At 36.4% G+C, this 13,403-nt stretch overlaps 1 protein-coding gene across 1 annotated transcript in view; it reads right to left on the reverse strand.

Moving 5' to 3' along the window:
* Positions 1–13,403, reverse strand: part of HEATR1 (HEAT repeat containing 1) — a 34,760-nt gene that overhangs the window by 15,115 nt on the left and 6,242 nt on the right. Inside the window, exons 8-25 of the mRNA XM_021527084.2 lie at positions 12,587–12,720; positions 11,762–11,870; positions 11,309–11,419; positions 10,743–10,860; positions 9,377–9,484; positions 8,865–8,960; positions 7,755–7,843; positions 7,242–7,453; positions 6,854–6,975; positions 6,040–6,237; positions 5,106–5,289; positions 4,697–4,845; positions 3,854–4,046; positions 3,150–3,322; positions 2,664–2,831; positions 1,580–1,822; positions 724–855; positions 205–311 (exon numbers count right to left, since the gene is read on the reverse strand). Coding sequence (XP_021382759.2) covers positions 205–311; positions 724–855; positions 1,580–1,822; positions 2,664–2,831; positions 3,150–3,322; positions 3,854–4,046; positions 4,697–4,845; positions 5,106–5,289; positions 6,040–6,237; positions 6,854–6,975; positions 7,242–7,453; positions 7,755–7,843; positions 8,865–8,960; positions 9,377–9,484; positions 10,743–10,860; positions 11,309–11,419; positions 11,762–11,870; positions 12,587–12,720 — 2,646 coding nt within the window. The remainder of the gene's footprint in view (positions 1–204; positions 312–723; positions 856–1,579; positions 1,823–2,663; positions 2,832–3,149; positions 3,323–3,853; positions 4,047–4,696; positions 4,846–5,105; positions 5,290–6,039; positions 6,238–6,853; positions 6,976–7,241; positions 7,454–7,754; positions 7,844–8,864; positions 8,961–9,376; positions 9,485–10,742; positions 10,861–11,308; positions 11,420–11,761; positions 11,871–12,586; positions 12,721–13,403) is intronic.

Genomic DNA, 13,403 nt, shown 5'->3' on the forward strand with positions numbered 1-13,403 from the left:
TTTAAACATATTTTCACTGTATTTCCATCAGTTCTCAAACAGCGACATGAGTTGTTTTTCCTGTGCCAAAAGTAGCTTGGATTTATTTTACTGTGAAAAGAAGAAATAGTTGCTTGCATTTTCGGTTCAAACTATCCAACATATTAAGACACATGGTGTTTTCAAACTGCACAGATAATACTTGTGGGTTTCTAGTTACTTCACCTCTGTTGCAGCATTTTCTGCCTTCTAGTCTGTTGAACAGTGGCCAGACTTTTGGTTTTCTCAGGAGGCTCCAGTTCTCTGACAATCTGCTCAGCACATACTGTAATCTGAAACAAAACAATAACAATGCAAGCACTAATGAACAATTTATCACATCACATATCTGTGCCCTGCCTTTTTAAAAAACACATCCCTTTCATGCACATATGGGTATATAATCCACATATTCCTATCATATCCCAGAAAATGAAAACCAGTGCAGCATAAAAGAAGTGACTTCTGCTAAATTCATTCACTTAGTGTAGTAAATGACTGATAGGTGACTATTAAAGAAACGCCTTTTAAAAGCAGTCATTTAATACAATTTTCATGCCATTAACATTATTCTATTATTTGACAAAAAGCTTCTCATTCCTTTCCCACTATAAATGATATAAACAACAAGTGTTACTGAATGTAGGTGACACAAAATCACATTTTGTTTGAACATACTTCTGTGTTCTGGAGGTTGCCACTTACCCCTTTAAACACACTGCTGATTGTCTGGGCACAAAGTGGGTTCTTACAGTTTAAGAGTAAGTCAAACAATACTTTTAGCAGCTTCTGTTGCACCACTCCATCTGACACAGCTGCAAAGAATGGCTTAGTAATCTACAAAAGGGGCAAAAAAAGGATGCAGAGAGGTTTACTTAAAGAGGGTAACAAAATCACAAGGTGTTGAATGAATATATGCTGGATTCTTTATGACACACCCCATCATGCAGTACTGCAAAAACCTGCATATTAACTATGTATTTGTATATATCCAGGAATCTTAAAGATGTGAAATATCCAACAGACAAACTGATTTCTGAAACTTTTCACATGACTGGTGTGGGGAACAAACTTGCTGTTGCCAGCCTTTGGGAAGTACGTGCCAACACCTGGCCAATATAGGCCCGAATTTGCAGCTTCCTTCAAATTAAACTATTTCTCACCTTCTGCATTTTGTTCACAATTTTTCTTCAGATGAAAAACACTAAGTGAAGCTCTTGCCTGACCAACAAAAACCTAAAACCTGTGGGACAGTAGTATCAGTAACGATACAGAAACTCATCTGTGTGTAAATACAGTACTGCTATTTTGTACTTGTCAAAATGCAAAAAAAATAGAGCAAGCAGCAATATCTCCTTCTGATAATTTTAGGAGTTCAAGTTTTGCAGCCTGTTTAGATGCTTCAAAGACACTATGGGGACACTAAAATCTTGTAGTAAAAAAAAGACAGGTCGAGAGCTATGGACTCCTCCACACAGAAATAACCTTGTAAATCCAATCACAAACACTGCTAGCTGCTTCAAGCATAAAAATAAATAAAAGGTATTTCATAAAGCCATACCTGCCCAAGTGCTGTGATCTGAAATGGTGGAATTTCTTCATATATTTTCTTGGCAGCATGCAGACTTTTGATAAATAAATCCAGACTCTGCTGATTCTTGCAAAGGAGGGGTGCTGAATATTCATTAAACTTTTCAAGGATTAGATGCAGGAGAATAACTTCATCTTTTAACATTGCCTCAGCTTTCTTAAAGACCTTCCCTAGCAGACGGGCTAGTGCAGGCAAGAGGTGAGAAAGAACTATCTGCAAACAGAGATAATGCATAAGAGAAGTTTTTATCCATTCTCAATTTAACAAATTTCCAGTAGCACAGTTTCATTTTACTGCAGCTTCCCTTCTCTCGGACCACACTGCACACAGCATTTTAGGCAACAGCTGTTCAACTGGAAAAATACAAGGCATAATATGAGATTACCTCAAGTACCTGCTCATCTGCTCCTTTGCTATTCTCATTTGCAGAACAGTATTTCATAATTTCCAAGTACAGAAGGAAATTTTTCCACCCATTTATGACTGCTGTCTTCCACAAAACCCAAATGTGAAGCAAAACTATTCACCCCTGCTATGCAGTTCACAATCTTTTCAAGATATATACAAGTGAACAGAACATAAAAATTCAGATTTAATTCATTTTTTTTAACTTTGAAGTCATATTTTCCAGCAGTTGGAGAATTCTGAATATGCTAGATAAGAGTAGGTTAATATATATATAAAAGAAATTCACAGTACTACTTAATATCTTGCAATTCTGTACAGAAAACTATGTTCACTAACCAAAGTACTAAATTTCTTCTGTAACAGTCTCTTCTGAAATAGTATTTTTTAGTAATATCAAGGGAGTTTCTTTAAAAACTCCAATGCAAAATTCTGCAGCCATTACATTCCTGGAAAGAGCAAGAAAATGTTTTATGTTTCATTAAACATATTTTGCAGCTTTACTGCATATTATTGGAGGTGTCAACTTATTACCTAATAATCTAATATAGTATGGAATTATTCAAAAGCATTATTATTAAATGAAATGTGATTTCAGCATTTCACTCAAGTGCAGAACCCATTAAAAAACTCAAAAGGCAACACTTACTTCACCATGGATTTCATGAAGAATTTTCATTAAGTTTCTTGCAATATATGATGGGAAAATAGGGCTCTGTACACAATCAAGTAAGTTTTCCAAAGATTCCAACAATTTTTTCTGCTGGGATTTCTGTTTTGGCTGTGTCTCAAGCTCCTCAAATAGCGTTCCCATAATCTAGTTCATTAGCAAAGTGAAAATTAAGTTATTTCCGTGCAATAAAAATGCCTTAAAACAACAATTATTTGATGCTTTCATAACACTGCAATTTAGATATAAGCAGAGCTCTTCATCTGGAAATAAACCACTGTTAATGCCTCTTAGGTTCTCAGCTCTCTGCATGTAATAAATCACTTGAATGTTTTCATAGTTCCTAGAAAAATTATAAATCAGTCCACTATAGGATACAAAGTCAATTACCTTCCTGGTTAACTTGATTTCTTTTCTGTGAGATAGAAGCTCACAGCAACAGACAAAACTTAATTTAAAAAATACCTGCGCTATGTATGTAGGGTCTGATACAATCTCTTCTGTCTTTTGCTCCAAATGCTGAAGGACAGGATGAAACAGAGATTCCTTTATTCCTCTCAAGGAATGGAGGCAGTTGAGAGCAGCCCTTCGAACTTCACTCACAGGACTAACCAAGTTAATTAGCAAAGATATCACCACTGCAAGAAAATTGAGGGAAGGAAGGAAGAGCACAGTGAGTGGTGAAAATTTTACTGTAGCTGTCCCTGAAGAGGCATCAACATTACTTTGGAATTAAGAAGTCACCTCTTTTCACTGTAAACCTCTAAGGTACATAAAACCAACCAGAGTCTCACAGATTCATGACTCTGAACTTCATCACAGTCCTTATATTCCTGTTTAAACTCAGAGTTCATATATTGCTACTGACTGTCACACCCTGAGACTGCACAGACAGTAATGTCCTGTAACTGACTCCTTCAGCACAGCCCTGTGCTCCTTTAACACTTACAAAATTTTTTAAAAAGTGGCTTCACTTACTTCAAGCTTGGACTTACAACTGCACCAGTGAATCAGCAAGTCTCAGCCAGTGCAGCTGAACATAACTTGGGACACCCTTCATGGTATAAAATACTGTGAAATTGCACACAATTAAAAAGTACCGTGATTGAGTTGTAAGATGAGAGACAGACAGACAGACAGACAGACAGACAGATACTGTTTTACTTTACCTGGAGATGATGGTGATAGCAGCTGTTTCTTTTTCTGGTTCGTTTCTGATTCAAGCAGTGCATAGCCAATGTACAGAGCCTGAGTCTGTAGCATTGCACTGACTTCATAGTTCAGTTGATTTGAAAGGTTATAGCTGTAAGTCCATAAAATGGAAAGGAATTTGAAGAGAACCTCTGAATCTTTTAGATGTACCTTACATTAAACACAATGGAAAAGAGAAAAAAAAGCACTTGTTTAATTTATTTGGTAAACTACTACTGAAAACATTGATAAACCACCCCACCCACTTCAAATGAGTACACCAAAAGAGAACTTTGTCTCAGAAAAAGAGAGAAACAGTGTCTTTTGGGAAGAAAAAGTTATTGAGCAAATTATACATGTATACACAAGTCCAGATGTTATTTACATATGCATGTGAAAAACCATGAGATGATGTAATAAGGAAACACAAAATTTCTCCTAGAAGTTTTCCTTCCAGTTTCTGTATTTAAACAGTACCAAATTTTACAGAGCAATGCTTTCTTGTGCTACCAGATAGAACCAAAACTTTCTGCTTAAACTTTAGGTTCTTGACCTTGCCCTGTAAATCAGTGTTATGCTTTAAGCTTTGCCTCCACTAGTACATTTGTGTTTTGTTTTTTAACTTTAGTTTTCCATTATTACATTCAATTAGGGTTAAGTAACCCAGCTGAAGTTTACATTTCCACCTCCTCACAGTACTTGAATGCCACAGGCAGTGTTGCATGACCTGTTGACCATTTTTCTCAGCTTTTCTTAAAACTAATGCAACCATGAAATAGTTACTGATACATAATTCAGAGCAACAAATGCAATAATAATACCTTGAATAAGAGATTCATCAATGCTCTGTACTGAAGAGCATCGCTTCCCTCACTAGCTCCGCTGACAAGCAGGTCAAACAGCCCCAAAAGGAGGTGCAGGTAGTCTTTCCTATCTTGATTCAGAGATTCAGGATTCCACCAAGATTCCTCTAAAAAAATACAGGTTATAATTAAGACACAGCAGGTGCATAGGAACACCCTCAGAAACCAGGAGAAAACAGACATCTCTAGTTAAAAGAGAAGAATACATTTGGTTGATTTCATGTTCAAGTCAGTAATTTTTACAGATGTCAATAACATAGGAGAAGGTTAGGGAAGCAACATCTCCTTGATTCCAACAACTTCTGAAGGAAAAAAATTACTTTCTTTTTTCACTGGTGCTACCAACAGGCAAAATCTTAACACCTACCTTTTGAAAAGGACAGGGGAGATTTTAGGCCATTAATGAAGATTTTCAATAAGAACAGGACCATAGCTGACTCCTCTGCATGAGCAGTCTCACCACTGTTGAGCTTTTCTATATATGCACTTAACAAGTCCTTAGGCACCAAAGTTTCCTCTTCTGTTTCAACAGACCAGCTTATGGCAGTTTCCTGTGGATGAAAATTGATTTTAATGCATTCTGTCACAATTCCATGCAACAGAAAACAGAAATTTAGGATTAAAATTCAGCAACATTTCATTTCCAACCTCCAAAGAGGTATCCTTATGGAGTGAATTACATTTCTGATTTTACATTGAAACTTGCATCTGCAGTTATAAAACCTATGCCAGCTCTTTCTACCATAATTACAGTGTACCTAAATGAGGTAACAGAAGAGTAAAATATCAGTCTCTCTAAAATATCTCTTCAAAGGGATTGGGAATTGCAGCATTTTTGACAACCAGTTTTAACACTTTGATCTAGCTCTGTTCCAGAAAAAAGAATCCATATGTTTCAGATACTTGTAATATAAAAAAAAAAAAAAAAAAAAAAATCATTACTGGAATAATCTGAGGTCAGAATAAATAATTACCACATGTCACCATGTGTATATATGTGAGGGGATGTACACACAGAACATAGCCCTGCTCAAATGGGTTTCTTACACACAGAAAAAAACCTAGAGCTCTTTCTCAACAAAATAAGCCAAGAAAACTCCACTGGAAACACACATAAAATGTTAGAGTAATTCTTAATGGCACTATTGCCAAGTGTGTGTTTTTGTTTTGAGAAGAAATGAAGGTGAGATTTTTCACTCCAGGTTTCTGAACTTGGTCTTCAGTAAAAACAATTTTTAAAATCTTCTTACTGCTGTTTTCAGTACAAAGAAAATGCCCTCTCCACACCGTTAACATCTTACCTCTGCAGATTCACAAGTTCTGAGATTCTTGATTTTTTTATCCAAGAAGCGAAATACTCTGATAGCCACTGGAAAATACTTTGCCTTCATCTGTGCATTGCAGCAGCACTGAACAAGCACTGCACCAATTATATGAGTAGTTACTTTCTGTCTCACACTGTCAGATTCTGTTTCAGCAACGAGTATCAGGTCATTAACCTTAGAAAAAAGAGTGGAGGACAACAAAAATCAGTATGACAGTGGGACTTCACTATGACTAAACTGAACATGTAAATGAAAAATGGTGCAATACTGTTTAGTTTGATTCATAGGTAAAAAGTTACTGTCTGCTGTAATTGTACTCTTTGACCTTACAATGCACAAACATCAGTTTCTATGAACTTGTAACTACAGGTATACTTGCTTACTCTCTAGAAATTCTTTTTCAGGAAGTAAAAATTCCTTGAATTTACTTACACTAATCATTTGTCAAAAAAGGTAATTACTTCTTTTCCTTAAGTTAAGGAAGAATTTTTTTTATATGGATGGTATTGTGGTTTGCTATTTATATATATATATATATATATATATATATATATATATATATATATCTGTAAATGGTATATAAATACATACAGGCATATATATATATAAATTAATAGATATAATTTTATATATAACACACATATATACATGTATTTACCTAGCAGCTTAATGATAGCATACTAGAGCCTAAAGCAGGCATGTGAAGTTCTTCTATATCACATTTGTTTGATTACAGTCACCACCTGAAAAGTAAAACTTTTCTAAGGTTAGGCTGACGTGGTATACTTACCATCTGCAATAGTAAGTAAGGGCTCCCTGACATCAAATTTCCAGAAAGTAGCAGAATAATTTTCTCATTGGCCACTCCAACCAACTCTGTAGACTCCGTAGATTTAATTGCCTCCTCAAGAGCTACTCCAAGGGAAAAAAAAAAAAATCAAATAATCTAGGTATAAAATTCACATATTAACATACTGGTGAATCAATAATATTTAGAATCAGTCAGAAACATACTAAACAATTTCTACCTCTTTTCAAAGAGCTTTTTTCAAAATCCATTCACAGTTACAGTACGATACTTGATAGTGACAGCCTGCCTCCAATATGTGTTTAGGTTCAATAAACCTAAACTTGCCACATGTTTTCTCTTATCAAATTAGTTACAAGGAATGCTTTACCTTCTGGCCAGCCTTTCAGTAAAGGATGCAAGGAGCAGAGATCAGACTCTGACAAACACACAGCCATTTTCCAATCTGCAGATTTTGAATTTGCATTAGTGATTATCATAAAAGGTAACAACTGCATTACTGCTGCATCTAGCAGTTTTTTCTTCTCTTTCAAAATCTCCTCTTTGACTAAAATTTTTACTGCTTGCTCCAAAACCTTGTACCTAAAAGATAACAAATCATGTTGAAAACACATTACTCAGTCACATCAGAAACATTTCTTTGATTTGTTCTCTATTCTCCATGGTGATTTTCTGTATCTAAACAGCAGTAAGAACAAATAAGGAATTAAGGAGAAATGGTAAGAAAATAATTGGACATCTCTCCTGTAACTCAGCATAGACATAGCATAACAAAAAGCATTTGCAGAGAAACACAGTTTTTAAAGTATTCTTTATAGTTACTTTTAAAAAAAATTAATTTGCACAGAAAGAATGTAGACTGAAAAAAAAAGCATGAACATACCATTTTCCATCCTTTGAAAGATCAGCTTTCTGGAAAATGTTCAAAAGACTTGATACTATTACTTCTGGCTTAACTTGTTCCCTGAAAGTCTGAACCATAATCAAGAAAAATGAATGAAAATACAACAATATATAAAACAGTCTACCATGTTATAATGGAAAGTGCATCTGCTATACCAAGTGGGAACAGAGATCAAACATGACTAACTGCATTCCTGCTGATGTTCATATAATGAAAATACTATCAGGTGACAAGAAGTAATTAAGCTGCCCAGTATGCCCTCTTGATATGTTGAAGTATGGAGAATTTATTGAATGTGGAAATGTTTGTTAAAACTGATAAGTGATATGCAAACTGTGTTATAATTAACTAAGAATTGCTTTTACTTTACATTCCATCTGGATCACAAAAATAAAAGGCATATTAACAAAAGACACTAAAGTTTAAAGAAGCCCTCACGTGCTTCTATTCCTATTTACTGGTGATCAAGAATGAATGAACACACAAGACCAATTCCACTATTACTACTGATATTCTCCACTACTACTAGCAGTAGCCATAAAGACAGACTGTTACTTTAGCTGGAAACAATCAGTACAATGCATACCAGAGTCCTATCCAGTAAACCTGAGCTGGAGCTCAGGGCTTTGCCACTATCAACTGACCAAATGACTTGCATATGGAAAAACTCAGCTGAGCACCTCTCACTGGAATAATGTCTTGTGACTGCACCACTTTCCATCCAAAAGACAGATACTGTGGCTTGCCTATTTATAGAAAAACATACAGAATAAGCAGGAAGAGTGCCTCAAATAATAACCAAAGATTTAAGTAGGATTCAGTAGCTACATTAAAAAAAAGTAAAAAAAAATAGATAAATTCACTTCAACTGCCTACACCTTGGTAAGGATCAGGTAGCAGAGATTTGGTGAGAATTTGTGAGATGGCAAACAACAGAACCCTCCTGTACTTGTGCTACTTTAACCTGTTAAAGGATAAAAGTAATGCAATAAGGACACAAGGACAAGAAAGACAACTACACAGAATACAGTCCAGACACACACACATTCAAGATCACGTAAAATCTTGCATGCCAAAAGACACACTTACCTCCAAAGAACTGAGAGCAGACATAACAACATCTCTGTTGTCATCCTTGAGCCGTCCAAAAATTGCTTCTTCTATGAAAGCCTGATCAAAGCCTTCCTGAAAAAAAAAAAAAAACAAGTAAAGCAGAGTCAAAGGGAGAATAAATCATTTGTCTGTAGAACACTTTACAGGCTTTTAATGAAGTATCTGAATTTTAGTGTAAGAGAAGTGGTAAGATAATCTAAATTAAACCTCATAAGCAGACTAACTTTCAATAACAAAAGAAAGAAAACTAGAAATATTAAATTGGACTTTATGAGAATGTGACCAGCTTAATCAACAAGAACTACATCCAGACTCCAGAATATGGGGAAATGGTGACAGAAGCCTACTGAAAACACTATGAAAAGCAGTAAGGATGACACAGGCACAGTTTCACGTACCACTCATTTTCAACTGGTAAGTCTGGCAAAAACTTTTTGAAGACATTCTATGTTAAGTTAGTTCTGTAAGTGAGAGGTTCAGACACAAACCTTTGAAGTTTCAATAACATCTTTCAAATGCTGAAGAGCCAAGACCCGCACAGCAGGCTGAGGATGATTCAAACTAAGCAGAAGGGAGGTATCAGAGTCTTCCAGAAACTGAAATACAGATTTCACAGTGACCTCATTGCATGTTATAAATATTTTAAATATACATAAGGATAATGGGAGACATTCTTAGGGCGATTTTTTTGTATCATAAGAAAACCTGCTCAATCAACAGCTAGAAAGTTGAACTACAATACAATGATATTGTATAACTGTTTTAAATGACTACATTTCTTTACTATTTCAGTCAGTTTTTGGAAGATAGCTTGAAAAGTACAGTAAGCCACAGACACCATTATGTCCTAGAAAAGCATTACGCTTATCTCAGGATTCTGAGAAAGCTCTAGTGACAATGTCAGTGTGACAGAGCACAGACAGAAACTGTTAAAAAGGCATCCCTGCTAGTCCAATTGCATGCACTTATCTCAGGAACCTTAAAATCTGAAAGACAGTCATATGCCTTTGCTCTGCATGCCTTGTGATTCTGTTAATCCACTTGCTACTCAGACACAGAATCTGCACCTTTGTTAAATCAGTACAGAATTACAGGAAGCGCTTCTTTATGTAGTTTGTCATATTTTCCTAAGTGCTTTCAGTCTTTCAATCATTGCAAACAACAGCCATAATACTAACCAGCTCTTATAATAAATTCCTTGGCCAGATCTGTTGTAGTAATGATTATTCTGTGTTAGGCTGAGTTTCAATTGCTCTTCAGAAATGGCACAGGAAGAACTCTGTGGTCACTCTATTCTTCCCTGTTACCGACTGCAAACATTCATAAAATCAGTGCGAGGAAAAGGACCAAGCCATCTTTTCTCAACAGTGATAAAGTTGTTTCTCAGCTTTCCCAAAACAGACACAGACACCTCTGCCACTGACAAGATCCTTAAGTCAGGTGAGGCCTTTCTAGGCACCACTGTGTCATCACTATTGACCACTACAGGGTATGTAGTGGCCATGTTTCTAAGGAAAAAAAAATTATTGGTAGCAATTGAAGCAGGCGGAAATGTATAAATTTTAACCAGGGTAAAAAGCTCACACTTTCGAGTCCATATTAAAAAAAAAAAAAAAAACAACAAACAAAAAAACTTAAAAGACCTGATAGCTTTTGTTTTACCACAATTTTGACCAAGCTCCCCCCACAAAATATTTAATCAAGTTAGGGTAGTTTGTTTTTTTTTTTTTTCCTTTTTTTTTGTGGGAATGGTAGATAGTTTGTTTACAAGGAGGAATAGAGAGCAGAACTCTGTCAAAAATCAGCCTTCTGACAGTATAACCAAACAAGATCTAGGATCACAATCCTATCTACCTTGTACTTGCCACAGCTTAATGAAAGAGAAATAAATTGATGAAAAAGATTTTGGTCAGCCTCATCTGTGCAATCTTCCAGGTGCTTCTCCAACACAGAGTCTAAGGCTTTAGGATACCTGCCAAAAGACAAAACCATCAATACTTTCTGCAGAGGACTATAGAAAAACATGTATTTACAGGAGAAATAGGGAAAACCAAGGAAACTGAATGCACATGCATTTACCCAAACCAGCTATTTGAAGTGGTTTTGCAAAGGCAATAAACCATTATGTCTTAACACAGATGAACAATTTGCAGACCACTAGGATACATTATGAGCAGAGAAGCTCATGCTATAAAGTAAAGAGCTGTACAAAGCCAGTAGGTCTGCATCCATGTATTACACTGATAATAAGATATGTAAGAACAATCAGTAAAACAAAATTGGGACAGTCTAGGAGTCAGTTACTTCTTTTGTATCTATTTCAGCAAGATTATTGTGCTTACTACACCAAATAATCCGAGATCATTGCTGATATCACCACTCTACAGACTGTGGGTCCATCATAGAAAAATGCAACTTACTTTTTCTCAAGAAGTCTGATGAGAGGAAGGATCTTTTGATTGAGTGCAGCCATTTTGGTGGGATCAGATTCAATCTCTGTACCACGCGAGATAAACTCTTCAAGAAACTTGCTGAAATTACAAACGAAAGGAAAAGCCACCATGTTTTGCATGGTACCTTTTTCATTACTGTTATAAAGCACCAGTGCTTAATAGATTAGCATTAATATACATTATTTACTGCAAGTACAGATTTGCTGCTGGCCTCAAGTTTCACTCTGTCCCACAACTATTCCCATAAATGCTAAATTAATAGCTCTTCTGGGTTACTGAATGTTTAAATTTCAAAATCCACATCTGGACTTGAATCATCAGCTCAGAAAAACATGCTCATATAATGCTAATGCCATTGTCAGGATTTATTAATAAACCAAAAGTGACTGCAGTACTGCATAAGAACTGAAGTCAACTCACGAAGCCAACAGGGAATCTAAATCCTTTTCCAGTGGTATACTCTCAAGAATATTTTGAAGATGCTTGATGTAAATGTCATCTTCTGTCTCTTCAGATTCTTCTTGCTCCTCTAAGGATAATCAGAAAAGATGAACTATAGTTAGAGAACAGTCCCCTCATACTGATTAAGGCAAACAGCTTCTACAGGCATCATCCTCTAGTGAATGAAGCACACAACTTGAAGACCACAGTGCTCATCCAGCACTAACTCTCTGTGATCCATGAGCAATGCTTTATACCAATGTCATTAAAATGCCAAAGCCTGGATTGCTGCAAATAAATTCAAGGATGCTTTGGCATGTTCCAGACCTGCTGCTAAAAGCTGTGCAAAAAACTTCCCTAGAGCATTCCTTGGTGTGAATCTGGACCTTTTTAACGAAACAGCTTTCCCAGTCAGGATTCAGCATTACAATGCCACAGTGCAAACAGACTCTCTAGCACAGACACAGGCTACAACTGCATGCCTGCCAGCCTCACTGCCCCAGACTGTTCCCAGGCACATTTAATTCCCTGGGTAAACACAGCTGTCCCCTAATTAAACCACATAGGGAGTACATGCAATCTACCCAAGATTTCATAGTACTACAACACACCTTTAAGAAGAAAAAAAAAGCAGAAAAAAAAAATGCAGAAAAAAAAAAAAGCAAATACAGAAAAACTCAATCAGGTCTTCACAGGTACTGGCACAGTTTCAATGGAAGAAGCAATTACACAGTTGTGACATTTACCACAGTTAACCATCCTTAAGGCTGATCCAAGTTTTACAAAAAATCTGTGCTAACTTACCTGTATCACTTTTCACAATGGTGTGAACAAGGTGAGGCAACAGGTAGCGGAGGAGAGGAGAGATATCATAGCCCGCTGACAGGCCTTGCAAAAGTGTTACCAGTTCTGGGGTTTTGCACAGATAATTAAATGGCCTGCACAATTGAAAGGGGGGAAAAAAGAAAAGTATGTACGCTCATCTGTGTTACAAACACTTTCAAAACAATGCAGACTTAATGAGGATTCAATTTCCAGCATCAGGTAACAGCCCCATTGTAAACAAACACTGAAAAGATTCAAAAGGCTCCACTTAATGCCAGATGTTTATTGGCAAATTTATTATCAAAGAAGAAAAGAGGGTACTGCCAGCCATGTTGAGCACAGCTGCTGTAGCGGCTCAGTGAACCTACCTACAATTTTTGCAAAGCTGGTAGTAAAAGGAAAAATACTTGTATGAATTACATGCAAGGAGCATATCTATCCCTCAGAAGCAGCAAAAGGGACAAGAAGTAATCGTGCAATGACAAATCCTCTGAGAAGAAGCCATTTCCCTTTCGGCTCACACAAAGCTTCATCTTGTCTCCTTTTACACTCACCTGGCTGGATGCTGCATAATATAACAACTCCACACCTGCACTTTTTAACCTATGACAGTGTTCAAGTATCTGGAAAGTAATCTCTCTATATATCCCTCATAAGACTTTTCCTATTGGAATACTCCTCTCTGCCAGCAAGCAAATGCCCTGTATCATGTGGGACTATGTTCACAAGCACGCTACCAGCACAAGCCAGCTGTGCCAGATGGGTGGGAACCTACCACATGAGCCTCCAGGAGAAC

Source organism: Lonchura striata, chromosome 3 (assembly GCF_046129695.1).
Source record: "Lonchura striata isolate bLonStr1 chromosome 3, bLonStr1.mat, whole genome shotgun sequence".
NCBI classification, from domain to species: Eukaryota; Metazoa; Chordata; class Aves; order Passeriformes; family Estrildidae; genus Lonchura; species Lonchura striata.